Source organism: Tursiops truncatus, chromosome 5, assembly GCF_011762595.2.
Source record: "Tursiops truncatus isolate mTurTru1 chromosome 5, mTurTru1.mat.Y, whole genome shotgun sequence".
Lineage (NCBI taxonomy): Eukaryota > Metazoa > Chordata > Mammalia > Artiodactyla > Delphinidae > Tursiops > Tursiops truncatus.
The window spans coordinates 74,227,421-74,246,856 of NC_047038.1; the positions used below are offsets into that span (position 1 = coordinate 74,227,421).

Genomic DNA, 19,436 nt, shown 5'->3' on the forward strand with positions numbered 1-19,436 from the left:
AGCAAAATCTGTCCTAGTGCCTGTTTGAAAATACCTCTTAAAATATGTCAAGGCCTTTGAAAATATTATTCCTCTAAAACTTTGGTATAAATTAGTTTATCTGGGCAGTTCCCCCTCCCTGACAGTTAAAAAAAACCAAAAACAGAACACATGCACCCTAGAAACTAGGAAGGGACACTAGGGAGAGGAGAAAATGGAAGGAGATAGCACTGAGAAACTCCCCAAATTTGACTGATTTCCCCAGAGACAGAGCCGTGTCTGCACGGATTTTGTGCAAGGCGCGGGGTTAGAGGAGGTATAGAGAGTGACTTGGTGTGGGACTTACAAAGCTTTCTTGCACTAAAATGCTCATTTCATTGACCGTGAGCTGTACCACAGAGGTACAGGCACTGAGTGCAGCATCCCTCCCAGAGGCTCTCACAGGTCTTAAACAACCCCATCACCACACTCTTCAGGCAGCAGATGTCTTATCAAGCACGCAGTATGTGCCACTATGTTCTATGCCTGGAGCTCAGCAAGGAGTAAAACAGAAACAACCCCTGTCCTCATGGACACAGAGACCTCACTGTACCCCACAGCCCAGCAGTTGTCTGTGTTCTCACTCTGCCCACCACTATGAACTTCCGGCACCCTCCTAGCTCATGGTAGGCATTCACAAATATGTGTCTATTTAAATAACTGAATGCTCAAGAATGAGGCAGAAACTTCCCTGGTTTAGGGGAATCCCTTGCAGATAGTAGTGAGTGACCCCACCATCAGGGTTGGAAAGAATGGGGCTATTTTCTCTTTTTAATACATCACTTCACCACGATTAGCTTCCTTCTGACTTGAGGACTTTCTGCAAGATAAGTGCTCACCGGTCTACTTCATAAGCTGCTAGAGGACAATCTTCACACAGCCCCTGAAAGCATTACATTTACGGCATCCCAACTGCTTCTGGATGGTCCAGAGTTACCTCCCTACCTAGGACTGTAAGCTGCCTGGCCACGCAATGTCTTTTCTTGGTCTTCCTGTCCTGAGCAAAGCAGATGTAGTCTCCTTGGTCCTGCAAGGATGCATTCTGCAACTCCATGATCAAAATGTCATTTGTGCTATTAGAGATCATCGTGGCGTTCATTCTCCAAAGAGCATCCAAGTTCTTGCAAACAGGTGTGGGCAGCTCTCCCACGTGGATGGGCAGAGCCTGTGGGCCAAGTTTGTACCACGTGAGGTTCTCAAACATAGTTCGGTCCGCGGAGCACCACAGAGACACGCTCTCCTGCTCGGTGGGCTGGGTGCCGGGTTGCAAAGTGATTTCAAAACCCTCTGAAATGTAAAACCCATGCTTAGAAGACAGTGATTTAACTTGGGCAGCACACTATTGCTTCCTTGTTGCCCTCAGTCTGTGGTAAAGCACCAAGAGAGGTGAAGCTCTGGCATTCCCAGACGATGGAATACAAGGAGACGACCAAACTGGACAATTCCAGATTCAAAATGTATTATTTTGCCAAAATACATTATTTGGAAATGTAAATGAATTCCTCAGATATATATGAAATCTCCACTTTGAGCTCTAAGCACGGTTTTAAGATTTAACCCCCCCCAATTCAAAGCAGATAATTATAACTTGGGATTTAAAAAATTAATTCCTCATTAATATATAACACTCTCTGACAGGAAAGCTATGTTTATTACAGTGAATTAGCTCAGACTGAAATATTTTATTCCATCCAGTCAGCTAAAGCTAGCCATAGAATTAAGATGAACAAAGTTGGTAGTATTGGGAAGGCACTGCTCCAATGTCATTACAATTGCCTCCCAAAAACCCAACCTTGTCAGCTGTCCAACAGCAAGTGCATAAACGTTGACTGAACCTCGCTAAGCCAAGCACTGTGCTGCACTGTGATGACAAAGACAAAAATATCACGCGGGACTTGAGCTTCAAAAGCATGTGTGAACCCATGCTCCCTCTCCTGTGAAGTCAGATGTACTGACTTCACGTGAGCCCAGGAGCTACCTGGGGAACTCTCCTTTATGAACAAAAGCATCAATTAGCCATCCAACTCCCCTTCCTAAAGCCACGCCACTCATGGGAATGGCCAGGACAACAGAGTATCAGACAGCCCAGCCCCTGGAGAGCACTTACTGGTCACGTGGAAGGAGATAACCCTCTCTCCTCGCCCAGCTTTGTTCACCGCTTCACATTTGTACAAAGCGGATACATTGGCTGCTTGGATAACAAGGGTACTTACAGTCTGTGAAAAAAACAAATTCCAGGCCATAAACAATGGAGGCTGTGTTTACGCACGTGCATTCAGACTAAAAGTCAGCATCCCCACCACTGCTGCGACCTGCCTATGCCATTCAGACTCCAGCACTGACCACGCACGCTCAAATCTGTGCAATTATAATTATGCTGGTGCAGCTCACACATCAAACAAAACGAGCTTTGGAAACCATGGAATAAAGAATGTGTTTTAATACAACATTACATACCTTTTCTCATTTTCATGTTTATAAAATCAGAATTACCATACATCCCATGTACAGAGTTAATGACATATGTGTTTTATTTTTCTCTGATACAGTAACAGTAAGTCAATGGTGTTTCTAAAAGTTAATGGTGTTTTCAAACTGACTTAACATGCTAGTATTTTATCATCCAATTTATTTGATGATCAATCGCCCATATTCCTCACACATTGATATTATTTTACCCTACTTTCACTCCATCCTTCCATAAAAGAGAGACAGATTTTCAAATTAAAGAACTTCAAACTCACTTTGTTTTTTCCTTCAATTAGGGCAAATTGATTTTTGTTGACTTCGATATTGTTTCCCCCCTGGAAGTCCTCCACGTTTCTCCATTCTTTACAGGTATGTGGGTTTGTCGTTAAGGCAGCTTGGCTATAAGAAAGAGGTAACAGATGATATCATGACTTAATTTTTCTTTAATTCATATCAACAGCAAGGAAAGGAGTCAGACTTTGGTTATTACGTTCTTAGAACTAACTTCCAATGCACCCTACCACGTTACAAGACTTGGCGCCAATTAAAAATAGGCCTCAGCAATGAAGGAAAAGGTTCTAGGTAGATTCATTCAGGATACAGGAGGGAAGCAGCTATTCTGGGAACAAACCTCCATTCATAAATTGGATCGACAAGACAATTCAAGTTAATTTAGTTCAAAGGAAGGCAAGGAAACTAAGAAGCCATTGGGCTTCTTAATCTCCCTGGGACTGTGGCCTTTGTGTAGGAAATGGTCAGCATCTGAGGAAGAAACTAATAGAGGCCATCTCAAAAACAACAACAGGAAGTGAACTGCTTAGGGTGGTGGTGGGTGACTTGTTGTTTTTTTCCTAAGGATGTCTGGACTTGTGTTAGGACCTGATAAGCCGGGCCTGAGGCTCCGAGGTCCTTGCATCCATCAGCACTTCCCTTGAGATGTACCTTCTCACAGATAAGGAGACTGTGGTATTCACCGGTTGATTGGCATAAGGAGAAAAACCAAAGACTGGCAATTAACAAAGTGAGCAAAGAAACTGCATTCAGAGAGATGGACATCAGGGCCAACCCGAAGAGAGAGCTAGCTAATCTCAAAGCGGGATACCCCAAGGAACGACATCTCCTAAAGACGTAAGCACAGAGAAAGACGGAAGGAGATTAAGAGTACCACTTGAGGGATAACCTTCTTAGAGATAGTCTTCTTGGCTTAGAATGGTGTCATATCGTAGCTTGGCTATGTCCATCGACAGAGGAATAGATAAAGAAGATGTGGTACATATATACAGCGGAATACTACACTGCCATATAAGGAATGAAATAATGCCATTTGCAGCAACATGGATGGACCTAGAGGTTATCATACTAAGTAAGCCAGACAAAAACTGTATGATATCACTTACGTGTGGGATCTAAAAATAAAACAAATGAATAAATATTTTTTTAAATGCAAAAGAGCAGGAAAAAAAGGATGTGACCCTACTCACATGGGCTGGTAGGTACACTCTGTTTCCAGCTGCCAGTACCACTGGATGTGACTCGGGGGAGGAACGGCATAGACCGTGCACGTCAGCGTTTGGGAGGTGCCGTACTGGTAAGAGTCCACGGGAGAGATCAGAGATTTCTCACCAATCTGGGGTGGGACTGGAGATGGGAAAGACAGCTTTTGAATTGTCAATCAGCTTTGAGGAATGGAAAGTAAAAGTTTTCAGCCATTAAAACCTGTGTTTTTCCAAGCATAGAATTTTTGCCCCCATTTGCTTTTTCAAAGAACATCTAGATTTGGAGACAGGACACCTGACTTCTAGTGATACTCATGATAGCAATAATAATAAACTAGTAAGTTGAGTGACTTTGGGCCAGTCTCGCCACCCTGTGCCTCACCTTTTTCTCATCTACATTACAGAGATTGTTCTCCTAATCCTCCCAATTTCACAAGGTCAGACAAGGCTCCAGGAAGAAAAGAGTTGTGAATAATACAGTGAGTACATGTATTATGTACTGAGTATTGTTCTAAGCGCTTTACATCAATTAATTCATTTAATCCTCACAGTCACTGCTATTGTCCTCCACTTAACACATGGGAAAAATTTAAAAGTGAAATGACTTGCCCAAGGTCACCCACCATGCCTGCTTCTCCATTTCTCCTTCCTTCTTCCCCTTCCTTCCTTTCTCCCCTCCTCTCTCCCATCCTTTCTTGTTTTCTTCCCTTCCTCCCTCCATTCCTTCCGTGTCTTTTCCTCCTTCTCTCCCTTTTTTCTCTCTTTCTTTTTTAGGCTCCAAAGTCATTAATGTGAAACTATCTTCTCATCACTACCAGCCTAAAGCCTCAGATTATACTTTCAAACCTTGACTTCTTTCTTTATCTTTGTTTTATAGAGCAGGGTAAATGCTAGGGTGAATCAAACATTTAGTGACTTCCTGGATGAATGAGATAGAGTTATTCACTGTCCATTTTTACATCTTTATTTCTTGTTCCTTTCCTTCTCCCCACCCTACTTTTCAGCTTCCCAGCTTCTCTATACTCCCCAAACTCCTACACCCAAGTGGCTCCTAAGTCACATTTCTGGAACCTGTTATCTTTAAAATACTCCCCGAAGCTGATGTCCCCGCAAAGAAACGAAGCCAAGCTCAGAAGACATACAGAGCTTGGCAGGATATACAGGGAAGCACCTTAATGCCACATGAGAAGATCCTGAAGTTTTAATCTGCCATGACAGTAGAAAGCACAAAGAATTACAAAAGAGAGGCATTTCCCAACCTGTGTTTGGAGCAAGATATTAATGGATGTATGCGGGAGGGGTGCTCTGGTCAAATAAGTTTGTTAAACCTTGGCTACTCTATGTCTCCCACCCACCACTGGAGAATGGCAATATACTATGTCCATCAACTTAGCATCTCCCACATTTACTTGACCATGATGTCCTTTTCCTCCCCACCCAGAGTACTTATTGTAAATAAGTATCTTTCAGTTTGGAAAAATAAAATTCAAACCATTCTTAAATCAAAAACTTAATATCTCCCCCTTTATAGGCTCAGAGTCAGATCCCAGACTCCTGTTGAAAAAAAAATTAAAACACTTCCAACCAGCCAACAGTGTCCACCTGCAAAAGCCTTCTGCATTGGAATCTGCCTGTGCATCACTGATACATCAACCCCCAAATCAAACTAGTAGCTTCCCACAAAATTCAAGAAGAGTCTTAAACATTTGCATGCCAGGAGCACAATTCAAAGGTACTGCAACTGGAGCCTGATGACTGTCCCTGTGGGCACTCTCATGTCACAGCATTTAGCCATCGGCTGAACCATCTACTTTAGGCTCGAGTTCAACCACCAACTGCTTCATTCGCATGGCCTCTTAAGCAAACATGTCCAGAGCATACCGCCCCACACCTCACTTCAGCCGCACTGTCCTGGATCATTTTTATACACCAGAGCTACTCATGATGTAAGTGAGGCAGAGACACCAAAGGAACGGTGGCCTGGCTGTTCAGGAGGACATAATCATACTCTAGAGAAGGAAAACTGAATGGACTCACCATTCACAACCAGAGATACCACGTGGCTCTGTTTCTCCTTTGAAATGGGATTGGTAAGGATGACAGTGTAATTTCCTGTATCTTTTTCACTCACTTCCATAATAGTCAGTACGTGCCCCACTTTAATTGTGTGATTGGACTCAATGGGTCTTCCATTTTTATACCTGTGGGGAAAAACAAATCCCAGAAATGAGTCCAATCTAAGGATTTGCTTTCACGTGGAACAAGGCTTTGCATTTACTTCCAGTCGTTACCATTTTATTTCTGGAGGAGGGTAACCAAGGCACTTCACAGGGACTCTGACACGGTCTCCCACGGTGGCTTCCACCAAAGATTCCATGCCACTACCAAAAGCAACAAAAGGTTTTTCTGGAAGAAAATAAAAATAATTTTACTCATAAATGGCAACTTCTTATAAACGGCCATTTGGTTTAGTTTTTCATTTCAAGTGAAGAGTCAAAGACCTTGGGGGTCTGAGTCACTGCTGTTCAGAGAGTCCCCATCTCACCCTTCTACAGGTCCCACTCCAGGTTCTCCCTCACCTGTGGTCTCTGCGTTAGCTTTTCTCTCTCCCACAGTCTGCTCCACAAGTCTACCGAGCACTCAAATCTCACTCAACTCAAGCATTTGCTTCTCTGTGAAGTTTTCCCTACGTCTCCTCTGCTCCCATGACACCCTATACATACCTCCCATGTGCCCCAGGACTCAGTCCTCGGACCTCTTGTCTTTACCAATACCTTCCTCTTGTCAATTACACATTCCTCCTAAATCTATATCTCCTGCCCCTGACTTCCCTGCGTTCTAGGTTAATATATTAAAGTCTCCACTTGGATATTTAGTGGGCATCTCCAAATGAAGCCACCCAACCCTGTGTCCTATTCCTCTTCCTATCTTCCCTATCTCGGTTGAGAAAACTACCGTTCACTCAGTTGCTCACGCTAAAAACGCAAAGGTCATCTTCCATTCTTTTTCTCTTATATCCCACAGCCAGGGAATCGATAGGCAAACCCTACTGGCTCTCTCTTCAAAAATACATCCAGAATCAGGTCACTTCTGACCACCTCCACTTACCACCCTTGTCTAAGCCACCCACCATCTCTCACCTGGATGACTGCAATTAGCCTTCTAACTAGTCTCTCTACTTCTGCCCTTACTTCCCTAAAGTATTTCACATTAAAATAACCCACATAGTGATCCTATAAAAACATAAGCCAGAGCATGTCTCTCTCTGCTCAAAACCCTTCTATGCATTCCCATATTATAAAATCCAAACCCTTATGAAGGCCTATAAGTTGGATGCCATACAAATTATCATCTAAACTGAGACATTTATGTGAATGAAAGAGAATAAATGGGAAGTTAAGTTATTTTCTCAAAGCCCCACAGAAAGTAACTAAATACAGGTTTCCCCAATTGCAAGGCCCATGCTTACTCAGGGAAGCCTCTCAGCCTTGCGATCAAATGAAAATTTAAAAATGATCTTAGATAATAACCCTCTGCTTATTATAGTGATAATAGTAATAGCAACAACAAATAATATGTAGTGAGCCCTTACTACATCAGCTCATCTCATCTTTAAAGTTGGGATTTGAACCCAAGCTACGCTCTTGACCTCAAGGTCAAGTGGCCTTCCTAGCAAGAGCTCAAAAACATCTTCTGAACGAGCAAAATAGGAATCACTAGCTGACCTACATTTATTTAAATCATCTCACTTTTCAAGGCAGAGCATAATTCCAAAGGAAATCTTAGCTTACCATGGACCCTGATGAATGTGCTGTTCCTCTTGGTCATGAGCCCACTGGAAGCCGCACAGGTGTACCACCCTTGGTCACTCCGGGTTACACCATCTATAGTCAAGGTGCTCAAAAACTTCTTCATCTCACTCCCAGACTGGGTTTTTAGGTCCCGGTTTACAAGTTTCTTATGCTGATGCTGAAAAAGAGTTTAGTGAACTTCCAAAGTCCAGAATAACATTCCCTGGTAGCTTCTAGATACCCATAAAAGTCTTGGCCTTTGGTGAACACTATTTAATGCTAATAATAGACACTTCTGAACTTTTATCATCATGCTGATGACAAATACATTTGGTTTCAGGAGAAATAAATAGAATCAACTGAATCAGGCATTTTCAAACCTCACATAATGGGAATGAGATCAATGTAAACTGCAGAAACCCTAGGAAATATGACCACTGTTTAAGGAGAAGTGTGTCTCATGCCACCTCTTGAAAAGAAATTCCCTTAAAAGGAAAATAGATCAAGGACTTTGGAGAACAGAGAAATAATGCAACCTAGAAAGACATAATCCCCTAAAGAAAACTAATCTTCACAGCCTGGACAGAGTTCTTGGTTTTGCATCTTTTTTTCCCATGAGTGCTGTATGTCCTACAGTTCTCTTAAAATGTGTGTGTGTGTATGTTAGTGTAAGTTAAGGCCCTTACATTTTATCTGGCCAAAGAGGTCCCTATTTCTCTGAAGCAAACTTCGTTGGAGCTTATTATCAAAGTATTTGGAGGTCTGGCTTTGAATTGTTAGTGTTACCTTCAAAGAAGGGTATTCCCAGTTGAAGTCAATCCCCACATTTAGTTCAGTTCTTGCTGTACAATTTAAGACAAGCTTCTCTCCAACAGACAGCTCAACTCCGTGAGGGGGGCTCAGAACCACATCATAAATCTTGTACCCTGGAGCAAGTACATTGGAAAAACAGAAAGTGAGAGGGAAACCAAAATCTATAACTTGGCACACATTTTTTCAGACATGATGCAACTTCAAAATGTGTCACATCATTTTTCCCTGAGGGTCTCCCCAAACCTTGGTGAACTCCCAGGAAAATGGTCTACAGAGATCCACAAAGCAGCCCTAAATGGATCTCAAAGATGTTGTAGCCCATTGGACAGAAAAGCAGTAAAATCTGAGAGGTCAACAGTCAATGCGGCCGGTTTTAGAAGGCTACCAAACTTTCCATAAAATAGGTATAATTAAAAGACTTGATGCCAAGCAATGCTCTGAACATTGAATTTTCCAAACAATACGCTCCCATAACAGAACTCTTATTCATTCTTGGTCTTGGTAAGGAAGGAGAAAAACCTCAGTTGCACATAGGTTTACTGGGTAGAGAAGAGCGGATGTAGTGAATTGCTTAACAACAAATCTTGAAATAATATATTTCTCAATATCTCTTGTCCTCCAGAATCTTAATATAAGAAGCTAATCTTTATTGTCTGACATTAATGATACAAAAAGGAATTGTCCTCTTACCTACAACCACAACTATGTACATAATAGACTGGTAACTTTCATCATTAATTTTTGCTTCACAGAAGACCATGCCAGCATAGCTGATCATGTAGCTGGGAATAGTGAAGCCTTTCTTGCTGTCCCAGGAAATTCTGTTACCATCAGGAACAAACCTCTTTTCTGGATACCTCTGGGTAGAAAAAGAAATATCAAATATTTAATCAAGTGCTATCCAAAAGTAAAAACCATGAACACTAAAGAATTCATCTTATTTTAAGAATACAAATTGGTTTTATTTCTTGTCATTTTGACCCTTCCTAAAGTTTCCTTTAAAACTCATTGTTGACTTAATGTTATATAATGCATGTAATATATACATTTATAATATATATGATGTTATAAACAGGCTACCCATCTTAATACTAGCTTAATATTATGAAAGGGTAAGAGATGAAGAAAGAAGATGTAACTTACTGCACAAAGTGACACATTGAGGTTTGAAATGGTCCCCAGACACGGAATCACCACAGTTTTGTTTTTGTTCTCAGTGATGTATACAACTCCATGTTGGTCGCTGACAGAAGCAATAAACGGAGATCTGTAATCTAGAAGAAAATGTAGTTCCATGAGTTAATGGCATTTACTAGAAAAGTGGGTCATCTTTCAGGTTCATAAACTCTAACCAGAGAAGTAAACTATTGGGAAAGACATTTCACACTAGGCAAAGGAATCCAGAGGTAGGTCTGCTGGTAAATATCTGGCTCCAAGGTTATGCTACAGGAGGGGGGGTGTGTATGTGTGAAAAATCTGGAAGAAAACTCCCGGAATGAGACTGGCTCCTTTTGCACTGATGATCAACAAGTAGAGTGTACTTTATAGGTTCCACATTTAAGCAGATTGATCATTACAGTTTTTTCAAAGTGAGGGAGCACACGTCTTCATTTTCATATACATTTTCATATGCACTATACATCTTTCATGTACATAAGTTTTAAAGTAAATTTAAAGTTAAACCTGTATAGTTTACCTACTGAGTTTTTTGATGTTAAAAACTTCATGTTCTCTCTCTTAAGGCAAATAGTGTAACTGTCATGAAAATAGGTTAATGGCTCCCAAAGATTCTTTAAAGTAAAGAAATGACTAACGATTTTTAATTCAATAATTCAAGACAAAGTTTCACGTGAGTATTTTAAGATTGTGAAGACTAGATATAAGATTCTTTATATAATAATGCTGAATAGTTAAATTGTTTATGTTTCCTGTTTAATTGCATTTAGTTTAAGATTCAGCAATCATTAATATCTTCAATGACAAAAGCCTGAAAAGCCACCATGGCAAAGACTGAGAAAAAAACAAAAGAGATTTTAAGGCCGTTCAAACACTGTTCGTATGATGTTAACACGCTGCTGGGAAACGACTCCTTCTCCCGGAGATAGAGTTGATGGGTGTGAAGCCATGCCTGAAATCTCAGAGAGATAATGGTTCATGCCACTCTCCCCAACACACCTGACCAAGCATTTTCAGAGCTCTTCAGGATGGTTGGTTCAAGGAAAGAAAGAGTTAATTAAACCAAAGGGGAGAAAAGCAGCTAATTCCCTGCAACAGCAGAAGTTTGATTTCCCTCCCAGCTGGACAGCACAGAAAGGCAGCCAATCCAGCCACCACATGCCATAGTCATTATCTTACGAGACCAAGACCCACTTCCCGGCTCCATCCATTGCTGGAGGGAATGGGGTCAGAAGACTAAGGAAGTAAGGTGGGAACCAAAGGGGATATTACAGGACCATCCATAGGGAATACTTCAATGTTTTCTTTTCCACTGTTAAACTTCATGACCAAAATCTCGGACAACTCACCTCCTAGAACGCCAGGCTTAGACAGGAAGCAGAATTTGATGGTATACTCAGAGACAGGCAGTGTACAAATAAACAGTGCTGGGGATTGCTACTTCTTCATATTACCTACCTTTCATCTGCATGCTATGAAATATTACATAGCTTGCTTACAGAGCAAGTCTTTGGAAGCTAAATTAACCCCTTGACGTAAGACTAAAGCTATTCAGTAAATCAATTCTATTTCAGTATCCCAAAAAGAGGAAATAAACAAAAGAAACCCAAACAACCACCCATCCTCTCAAAATAAAATATTTACTGTAACTCATGAAATGAATTTTCACATGTCTCCAGGTTTCCTGACTTGGGGAGAAGGAAATAACGAGATATTATGGGAGAGGTTCATCTTGTAGTATTTCCAGACAGCCTGAAAGCAGGAAATCCTTGCAATCTTCTGAGAAAGCCTGATCTCCCAAGACTGCCAGATCAAAAGGAGCCAGAAATTCTCGAAGATCTGGGCCTTGTCTCTTTCAACTTCTGCAGAGGGGAGGAGAGCACAAAATTCTACCTTGGACTGTGCTTACCCTGGGCAAAAGTAATTCTCAAATATTGTGCAATCCAGGAGTGACATACATTATTCTGATGTGGTCCCCATTCTTCCCTTGCACTGACCATACTGCACTATTGAAACGCAAATGGAGATGTGCAAGTGTGTCTCCCAAAGCTGATGAAATTCCTGTTCTGTAAAAGATGCTTCTGGAAAAAAGTCTAAGCCATCTTCACCTGCTTCAAATTCTCTAGGATGTACAGAGGTATGTAAATGTATAAATAAAATGTCTAAAAAGCTCATCTTTACTGAAAAGAAAAATATTTAGTATATCTAAGCAAAATACTATACTATAGACTTATACCCACCCAAGTTATATGATTCATATCTCATTAGTTAAGTCAGGTTTTCTTAAGTTAGCATAAGATTTTTGAAACACGAAGGAACGAATAATTCAGATTATAAATGCTAAATACATGTGACATGGAGTTTACCCTACATGGATGTTAAGTTGGCCTCCACAGTGTAAATCCCAAATTGCAAACTATAGAAAGATGGAGCGTGTCATCCAAGATCTCAGACCACACAAGCAAAGGAAACACTGTCCTCCAAAGGCCTTTTGAGGCAGTGACTTTATTTGCACAAGTGTATGGAAATTGTTTTTTATAAAGTGTAAGTGGGAAAAGAAAAGTTCCTATGAACAAAAAATGCTCCAGAGCCCTTGGCTGACTCCCTGTGCATTCTTGGGGAAATCTCCGAATCTGCTGTAGATAACCTATCTCTCCACAGAAACCTCTCCATAATTCTCCCCTGAATCTTCCTTTTCGAGGATTTCAGGGTTTTTTTTCTCAAATATCAGAAGACTTCTTATAAATCTCCATTGCCAACTGTGAACACAGATTTCCCTTAGAAACAAAGATCAGAACCAAACTAATTGGGCAATAGAGATGTAGCAAGGCCCAAACTGCAGAACAAATCACTGAGTCTTGTACTCAGAGGAGGCCTTGGGAGAGAAGAATTTTGTAGATTCCTGTTGGCAGAGAGCCTTTAGAGCGAGCCTTTGTTGTCCGGATTCTTCTTTGCACCGATTGTGTTTTGTAACTGGTAAATTAACTTGGGAAGTGAATTCCATTTAACCACTTACCTTGAACATACACATAGACGACGGAGGCCATGTCAGTGTCCCGGTAGAAGCACTTGTAGGCTCCAGTATCATTTCCGATCACTTTTGGAATGGTGAGCATCTTACATAAGGCACTGTCACTGCAATCCGTCACCTCCACTCTTTTCTCAGAGCCGCTCTGATTGTTGGGCCAAAGCCAGTCCAAGTCCCTCTGACCCCTGAAAAATTCATTCCAAGCAAGTATTTAAGTGAAATGCCTACGAGGCTGTTTCTAAGAAAATAGAAGGTTTAGTTCTCAAACTTATACAAACTCCTCAACAGACAGATTCATAGCCTTCTACCAACAATGACAGATTATATGGACAAATGACAAAAAGCCAGAGTCTCAGCTTCAGAAATCACTTATAAGGATTCCCGAGTTTTCTATTACTTATTTTATTCAACCAACAAATATTTATTAAGCATGTGCTATGTGTCAAACGTTGTTGAAGACTGGGAATACAGCAGTGAACAAATCAGATAAAAATCATTGTCTTCATGGAACTTGAGTCTAGTTGGAGGAGACAGGCAGTAAAAAAGTACGTAAACTTCAATAAAGCTGAAACTTTTAAAAAGTAAGTAAAATATGTTGTATAAAAGGTGGTGATAAATACTATGAAGAAAGTCTAGAAGAGGCAAAGAAACAAGTGAAGAGTTCTAGAGGGAGGGGGCTTGGTGAAGTGGGCCGTATAGATATCAGGAGGAACAGAGTTTCAGGCAGAGGGAACAGCCAATGTCAAGGCCCTGGGGTGGGTGCCTATCTGGAGTATTCGGGGAATGGCAAGGAAGCCAGCGTAGCTAGAGAAGAGTGGGCAGTCGGGAGAGTAAGAGGTGAGGTTAGGAAGGAAGGAGATGCAACTGTCTAAGGGCCTCGTAGGACCTTGGAAGGATGGCATTAAAGCACAGATTACTTTCATTGCAGCATTTCTCTACAAAGCCCCAAGGAAGACAGTCAACATCAAGAAGAATGTAACATCACTGACCCTTCTTTAAAGAACTTGAAATTTCCACGAAGTTGCAGTTACATTAATGAAGTTACTTTTAACACACTCCATTGTTTTTCTGGGGACATAAGAGGTGTATATATAGAACCTTGGGGAATTTTAAATAACCTTTGTTGTTAAGGGTGGGTAAGAGGAAAATCTGCTGAGAAATGCATCTTGAAGTAGCAAAGCTAGGCAAACAGCACCTGTTACTATGTTTTTTCCCAAGGGTTGGGTATTGGTCCCCTACCCTTGATAAGGCAACTAGGGTATCCTTTACACTCGGCAAGCTAAAACAGATCTGTGTCACTGTGCTGAACACTTGGCATTCATCAAGCAAAAACAATGGCAACAAGCTCCCCAAGGTTCTTTGTGGACCATCAGCACTGTTCTCAGGGGGCAAGATCACCTCTACCCACCTCCTCTGCCAAAACCACACCGGTCCCAAGAAGCCTCTGGCTCTGTCATACATAATCACTACATTAAACCCTAAAGTCTTCTACTTTTCTCCCTGAGGTAGGGGCTGGAAAGCAAAATTTAGACGCCTCCTCATCTTGTCAAAGAGGCCTATTTCCCCAGCTAGCAAAAATCAAGAGCATGACTTCTTGCTAGCTGGTGAAAGAGACATGCCAGGACCTCAGGCCAGAGCTTGACATGCACTCAGCAATATTAATGACTGAATATAAAATTGCAACTACAGTCAGAATTTTTCCATAAAATAAAGTTCTTGAAAAGTGCTAAACAGATGTCTAAGAGCCATTCTGAGTATAACAAATACGTCCCCAAACTTCTTTAACTCTAAAGATTCATTTATTCATTCAATATTTATTGAATGTGTCTTACATAATATATGCTAGGTGCTATACTGGTTATTAGGGTGTGTGTGTGTGTGTGTGTGTGTGTGTGTGTGTGTGTGTGTGTGTGTATGTGTGTGTTGGCAGAGGGTAGTAGGAAAAAAATGCCAGCAAAATTGTACAGAATTTTCCAGAGAAGACCTTCCTCATGTTTTCATTATTACATTAGCTCTTAGAAACCTCACTACTTATACACAATTATGAAGACTCTATTATAATTCTGATGTATGGAAATTATTTTTTCTTTAATAAACAATGATATTTGACACAGGAAATCTGAATCTAAAATGTATCCTTACCTGCAAGTAATTTGAAGCGTTGTGTTAGCCATAATTGTAAGTATGTCTTTTTTTATGCTGAGCCTGGGTGGATCAAGAGAAACGCTAGACAAACCTAGAAACAAATTAAATAAATGAATATAATTGCTACTCAGACCCAATAGGAAACACCTTCCATAAACAATGCACACCCTATACTTTAAAACACCTCTTCAGCAATTCATTGTGTAAAACTTGTGAATTTACTTTTCACCATTCCCAGTAAAAGTTCACAAGCTGTGTCATAACAGGAAGAATGGGCAGATGGTCATAAACCAACACAACAGTTCTGCAATTCATTGAGCGAGGGTGGAGTTCCTGTTTTCCTGCATTGCCAACTTCAAGGTCTTACAAAAGGATATGGGACATTGAAACCAAATGAACCTTCATCTGATGATCTCACTCCCCTGGGAAAGGACCCACTGACATTTCTTATAAAACATAGGATGCACACATTTGACGAAATTGCTGATTAATGAATACTACTTAGAGAGATTTCTATATAGTTCATCCATGTACTTTGAGGGGGGTGGGAATGTCCATGACATTGTCTCATTTTCCTTTATCAATTTTCTAGTGCACTTCCTCTGGTAACTGAACTGCCAAGGTTGAAAGACTGTACATTAAAACTAGATGAGAGGAACTGAGGAAAGAAACATGTTCCCATGTCATATAACATGCATATACTTTCCTTCAGAAAACAGAACTTAAAAAGGGTAATGCAGGACTTCCCTGGTAGTTCAGTGGTTAAGAATCTGCCTGCTAGTGCAGGGGACATGAGTTTGATCCCTGCTCTGGGAAGATCCCACATGCCGCGGAGCAACTAAGCCCGTGCACCACAACTACTTAGCCCCCGCTCTAGAGCCCGCGAGCCACCACTACTGAGCCCACATGCTTCAGCTACTGAAGCCCGTGCACCTAGAGCCCATGCTCTGCAACAAGAGAAGCCATGGCAGTGAGAAGCCTGTGCACCACAATGAAGAGTAGTCCCTGCTCGCCGCAACTAGAGAAAGCTTGCACACAGCTACGAAGACCCAGCGCAGTCGTAAATAAATAATAAAGTTAAAGAAAGAATAAGTTAAAAAAAGGGTAATGCTAATGAATTACAACTGGGGAATCTCAACTTACTGATCAAAGTGCTGAGCTTGTCCTGACACCAAGCTTGGAACACAGGAAAAGTGTCTACCTAAATATACCACGGGACAGATTCCTTGCCATGGGTCACTCTACAGCAAGAAGACTGAGTTCTCTGCCAACTAAATGCAAAGAACTACTATGTTGATAAAGCATCAGAGAAAGAAAAACTGTCCACCATGTCAGGGTCTTAACTCATATCTAGATCTTCAAAACACAACCTTAAAAAGTGATTGATGGGCTTCCCTGGTGGCGCAGTGGTTGGGAGTCCGCCTGCCGATGCGGGGGCCGCGGGTTCGTGCCCCGGTCCGGGAAGATCCCACATGCCGTGGAGCGGCTGGGCCCGTGAGCCATGGCCGCTGAGCCTGCGCGTCCGGAGCCTGTGCTCCGCGACGGGAGAGGCCGCAACAGTGAGGGGCCCATGTACTGCAAAAAAATAATTAAAAAAAAAAAAAAAAAAGTGATTGATGCTGGGTAAGCACCCCAGCTTCTTACGATCCTTGACTCACATCCACTAAGAACAAATGACTCTCTAGGCCTAAACTGGGATTGACATTGTTGGGCAAATAAAAGAGTATTAGCAAATATGAAAGAGTATGAATAAACAGAGTATGAGCAAATATCCAGTGTAAATATGCACAGCATTGAATCTGTGGACCCCAACGTGAACAGCTGCAGGCAGAATGAACAGCTGATGACTCGTGTTCTCATACGCTCACTCAGATGTGTAAAATAGGCTGCTGTAGATTTGTTAATCAATATTAAAAAAATTTTTTTTAACTGGAAATTACTTTATATCAATAAATCTCAGGAACTAATTGGCGTTGGAACGGCCATGGGTTTGGGGCAGTGGTTCTTAAACTTTAGCACGTGTCAGAATATGCCTAGGCCTACAAATCTGCATTTGTAGGTGACGCGGTCATACATGGTCTACGGGCCACTGTTGGATGGCTATTGGTCTGGGTGGTCATGCTCAGTTAATCAGCAGAGCACTTTTCAATATGAAGGAAATAACTGCTCCCAAAGTAGGCAAACAATAAAGCAAAGTGTTTAAAAGCAAAAGAAAAGTCTTCCAATAATGGAGCCCCATTCTGTGTCACAGAAGGAAAATGAAAATAATTCATTTGGATGAGCACAGGTATCAAACTTGACTGGGAAACACCAGGTTGAGAAACATGTCAAAAACAGTAACTTAATACAATTCCTATGATGACCCAAATGAGAAAGAACCCATTATTTGGGCACATTCATGTGAGAAAAAAATGGTAGTAAAGACTAAGCTCTAATTAAGCCAAGCTCACCCCACCACAAAAATAAAAGATTCTTGAACCTCTCCTGTAAATCACTGCCACAGATTATCTCACACTCTAGACACACTTTCCAATGTTAAAAAAAAAAGGTTCTCCATTCATAGGGAGCCAAAACAACACCATACTATTCTAGAGACATGTCTCCAACAAAAAACTATTCAACAAGGCTATCAATAATGATAACTTCAAATTCATATATGTAGACCAACACTCAATTTCTTTTTGCTCCAATAAGCTTCATTCATTTTCACTGACAAGTTTGAGTTCTGCTCTTCAGAAAGTTCTAAAGAAATAACTCTAAGAAGTACATACGCTGCTACTCAATAAAAAGCTCTTCTATGTTCAAATTCCATAGCCAAAATTAATTCATTTGTGCACTATTACCCTTCCAGCTCAAAGACAGGAAGGAAAAACAACAGTGCCTCTGTCTCTAGAATTTGATGGCATCAATTATAGCCCAATCCAATTAAGCAAGTCACACACTCCAAAAGGGCAACCTCATCATTATATTCAGGGCAGCCCGATTACGGTTACTACTGCTGTGCTATGAAACACCCCAGGCTTAAAAGCAACTCACTTCTTTGTGGGATACAGAACAAACCACAAGTTCCAGAGCTTCATTCTCTCACCATAAAGGGGAAGAGAGAGGTCTTGTCAGGGACAAATGAGTGTTCCTGGTGGATCTGGCCTGGATGAACCAAGTCGTCATTCAGAAAATTCAGTAACTATAGACAGATGATCTTGTTACCATATATGTGTGTGGGTGTCTTTAAAAAAAAAAAAAGACATGTGATTCTTTAATTTATAAGGAATTTTCACCTGAATCATTTTACCTTTTCTTCCTTTTCCACCCTCTCCCCTTTCTCACCCTCCAAAGAGTGGAAATCTGTAAATCAACAAACTGGCTACAGGAAAGAGATTAGAGAGAGTGAGAAAGAGAGAGATAAACAGAGAAGGAAATAGGGCTGGGGGAGAGAGAGAATTTATTGCACCAAGGGCATGCGTGTTCCTAATCTTGAAGGAGAGTGAAATTTTAGACGACAAGGAGAGTGGCGAGTGGCGCCCAACCTAGGTACCAAAACCTTCAGAGCAAGTTTTCAGAACGTGAACTTCTGACCTGTGCTTACCCGAAAGACCAAAGCGCTTTGAAAGATGTTAAACTGTTTTACATGAGAAGGTGACTATTACTTGGAGACACTTCGGGAAGCTGTCACAGCCCCAGGTCCAAGCCCAATTCCCCTTTCTCTCTGCGAGGAGAGCGGCGTCCTGCACCAGGAAGAAGAAAAAGTTTCCCTCTCCCCTAGACCCCACCTTATACACTGGGTGTGTACGTGAGTTCGAACCAAAAGGGAACAGTAGACCGGGTTCCCGGTTCGACTCCTACAGAGGCAGAGCTACGCGCACGCTGCCGTCTGCCGAGCCGGCTCGCGGCCCCCTAAGGGTTTGCTTCCCCGCGTCCTGGCTAGGATGGTGCGCGCAGCCGGACAACGTTTCACCGCGTGTTCCCGCCTGCGGGGGCACCTCCTGCCTGCCAGCCACAGGCGCTTTCCCACTCCCGCCTCCTAAGAGCACGGGTGTATCGGCTCTGCAGGACACGCTCCAGCCCAGGCCCTGTCGGAGGCCAGAGTCGCGGAAATGGAACTGGGCTCAGGAGACCACCAACTCGCTGCGTAATCTTAGGCCAGTCACTGAGCTTCAGTTTCCTCTTTGATAAATGAAAAAACACAGTGTGAAGTCACTTTCACCTCTCCAGCTCTATGACTCCCAGTTAGGTCCGGCCTCCAGGTCTTCTCCGCATCCCTATCTCTCCGCCCGTACCCGACCTTCTCCGCTTTCCTTCTAGGGAGTGGGCTCCTTACCCACAGAGGCAGCCCGGGTCTCCACGCAGAGCCACAGAGCAAAGGCCAGCAGCGCCTTGCTCTCCATCCCGCACCTCGCGCCGGGCGCAGTGCCCAGAACTCGACCGGCGGTTCTCTCTCCCTGGTCCTGCTCCGCGAACAAGGCGCGGAGGTGGAATGCGCGCCGCCGCGCAGGGCTCCGA

The 19,436-nt window shown here is 42.1% G+C and overlaps 1 protein-coding gene across 7 annotated transcripts in view; it reads right to left on the reverse strand.

Annotated features, from left to right (window-relative positions):
* KDR (kinase insert domain receptor) overlaps positions 1-19,436 on the reverse strand; it is a 44,508-nt gene that overhangs the window by 24,897 nt on the left and 175 nt on the right. For all 7 annotated transcript variants that reach the window (XM_019928157.3, XM_073805270.1, XM_073805272.1 and 4 more), the window contains exons 1-13: positions 19,255-19,436; positions 14,934-15,027; positions 12,780-12,976; positions 9,731-9,861; positions 9,278-9,446; positions 8,561-8,700; positions 7,775-7,952; positions 6,275-6,389; positions 6,021-6,184; positions 3,969-4,125; positions 2,763-2,886; positions 2,126-2,234; positions 964-1,305 (exon numbers count right to left, since the gene is read on the reverse strand). The exon at positions 19,255-19,436 is cut by the window's right edge. In XM_019928157.3, the coding sequence (XP_019783716.1) occupies positions 964-1,305; positions 2,126-2,234; positions 2,763-2,886; positions 3,969-4,125; positions 6,021-6,184; positions 6,275-6,389; positions 7,775-7,952; positions 8,561-8,700; positions 9,278-9,446; positions 9,731-9,861; positions 12,780-12,976; positions 14,934-15,027; positions 19,255-19,321 (1,987 nt within the window). In that variant the 5' untranslated portion in view covers positions 19,322-19,436. The remainder of the gene's footprint in view (positions 1-963; positions 1,306-2,125; positions 2,235-2,762; positions 2,887-3,968; positions 4,126-6,020; positions 6,185-6,274; positions 6,390-7,774; positions 7,953-8,560; positions 8,701-9,277; positions 9,447-9,730; positions 9,862-12,779; positions 12,977-14,933; positions 15,028-19,254) is intronic.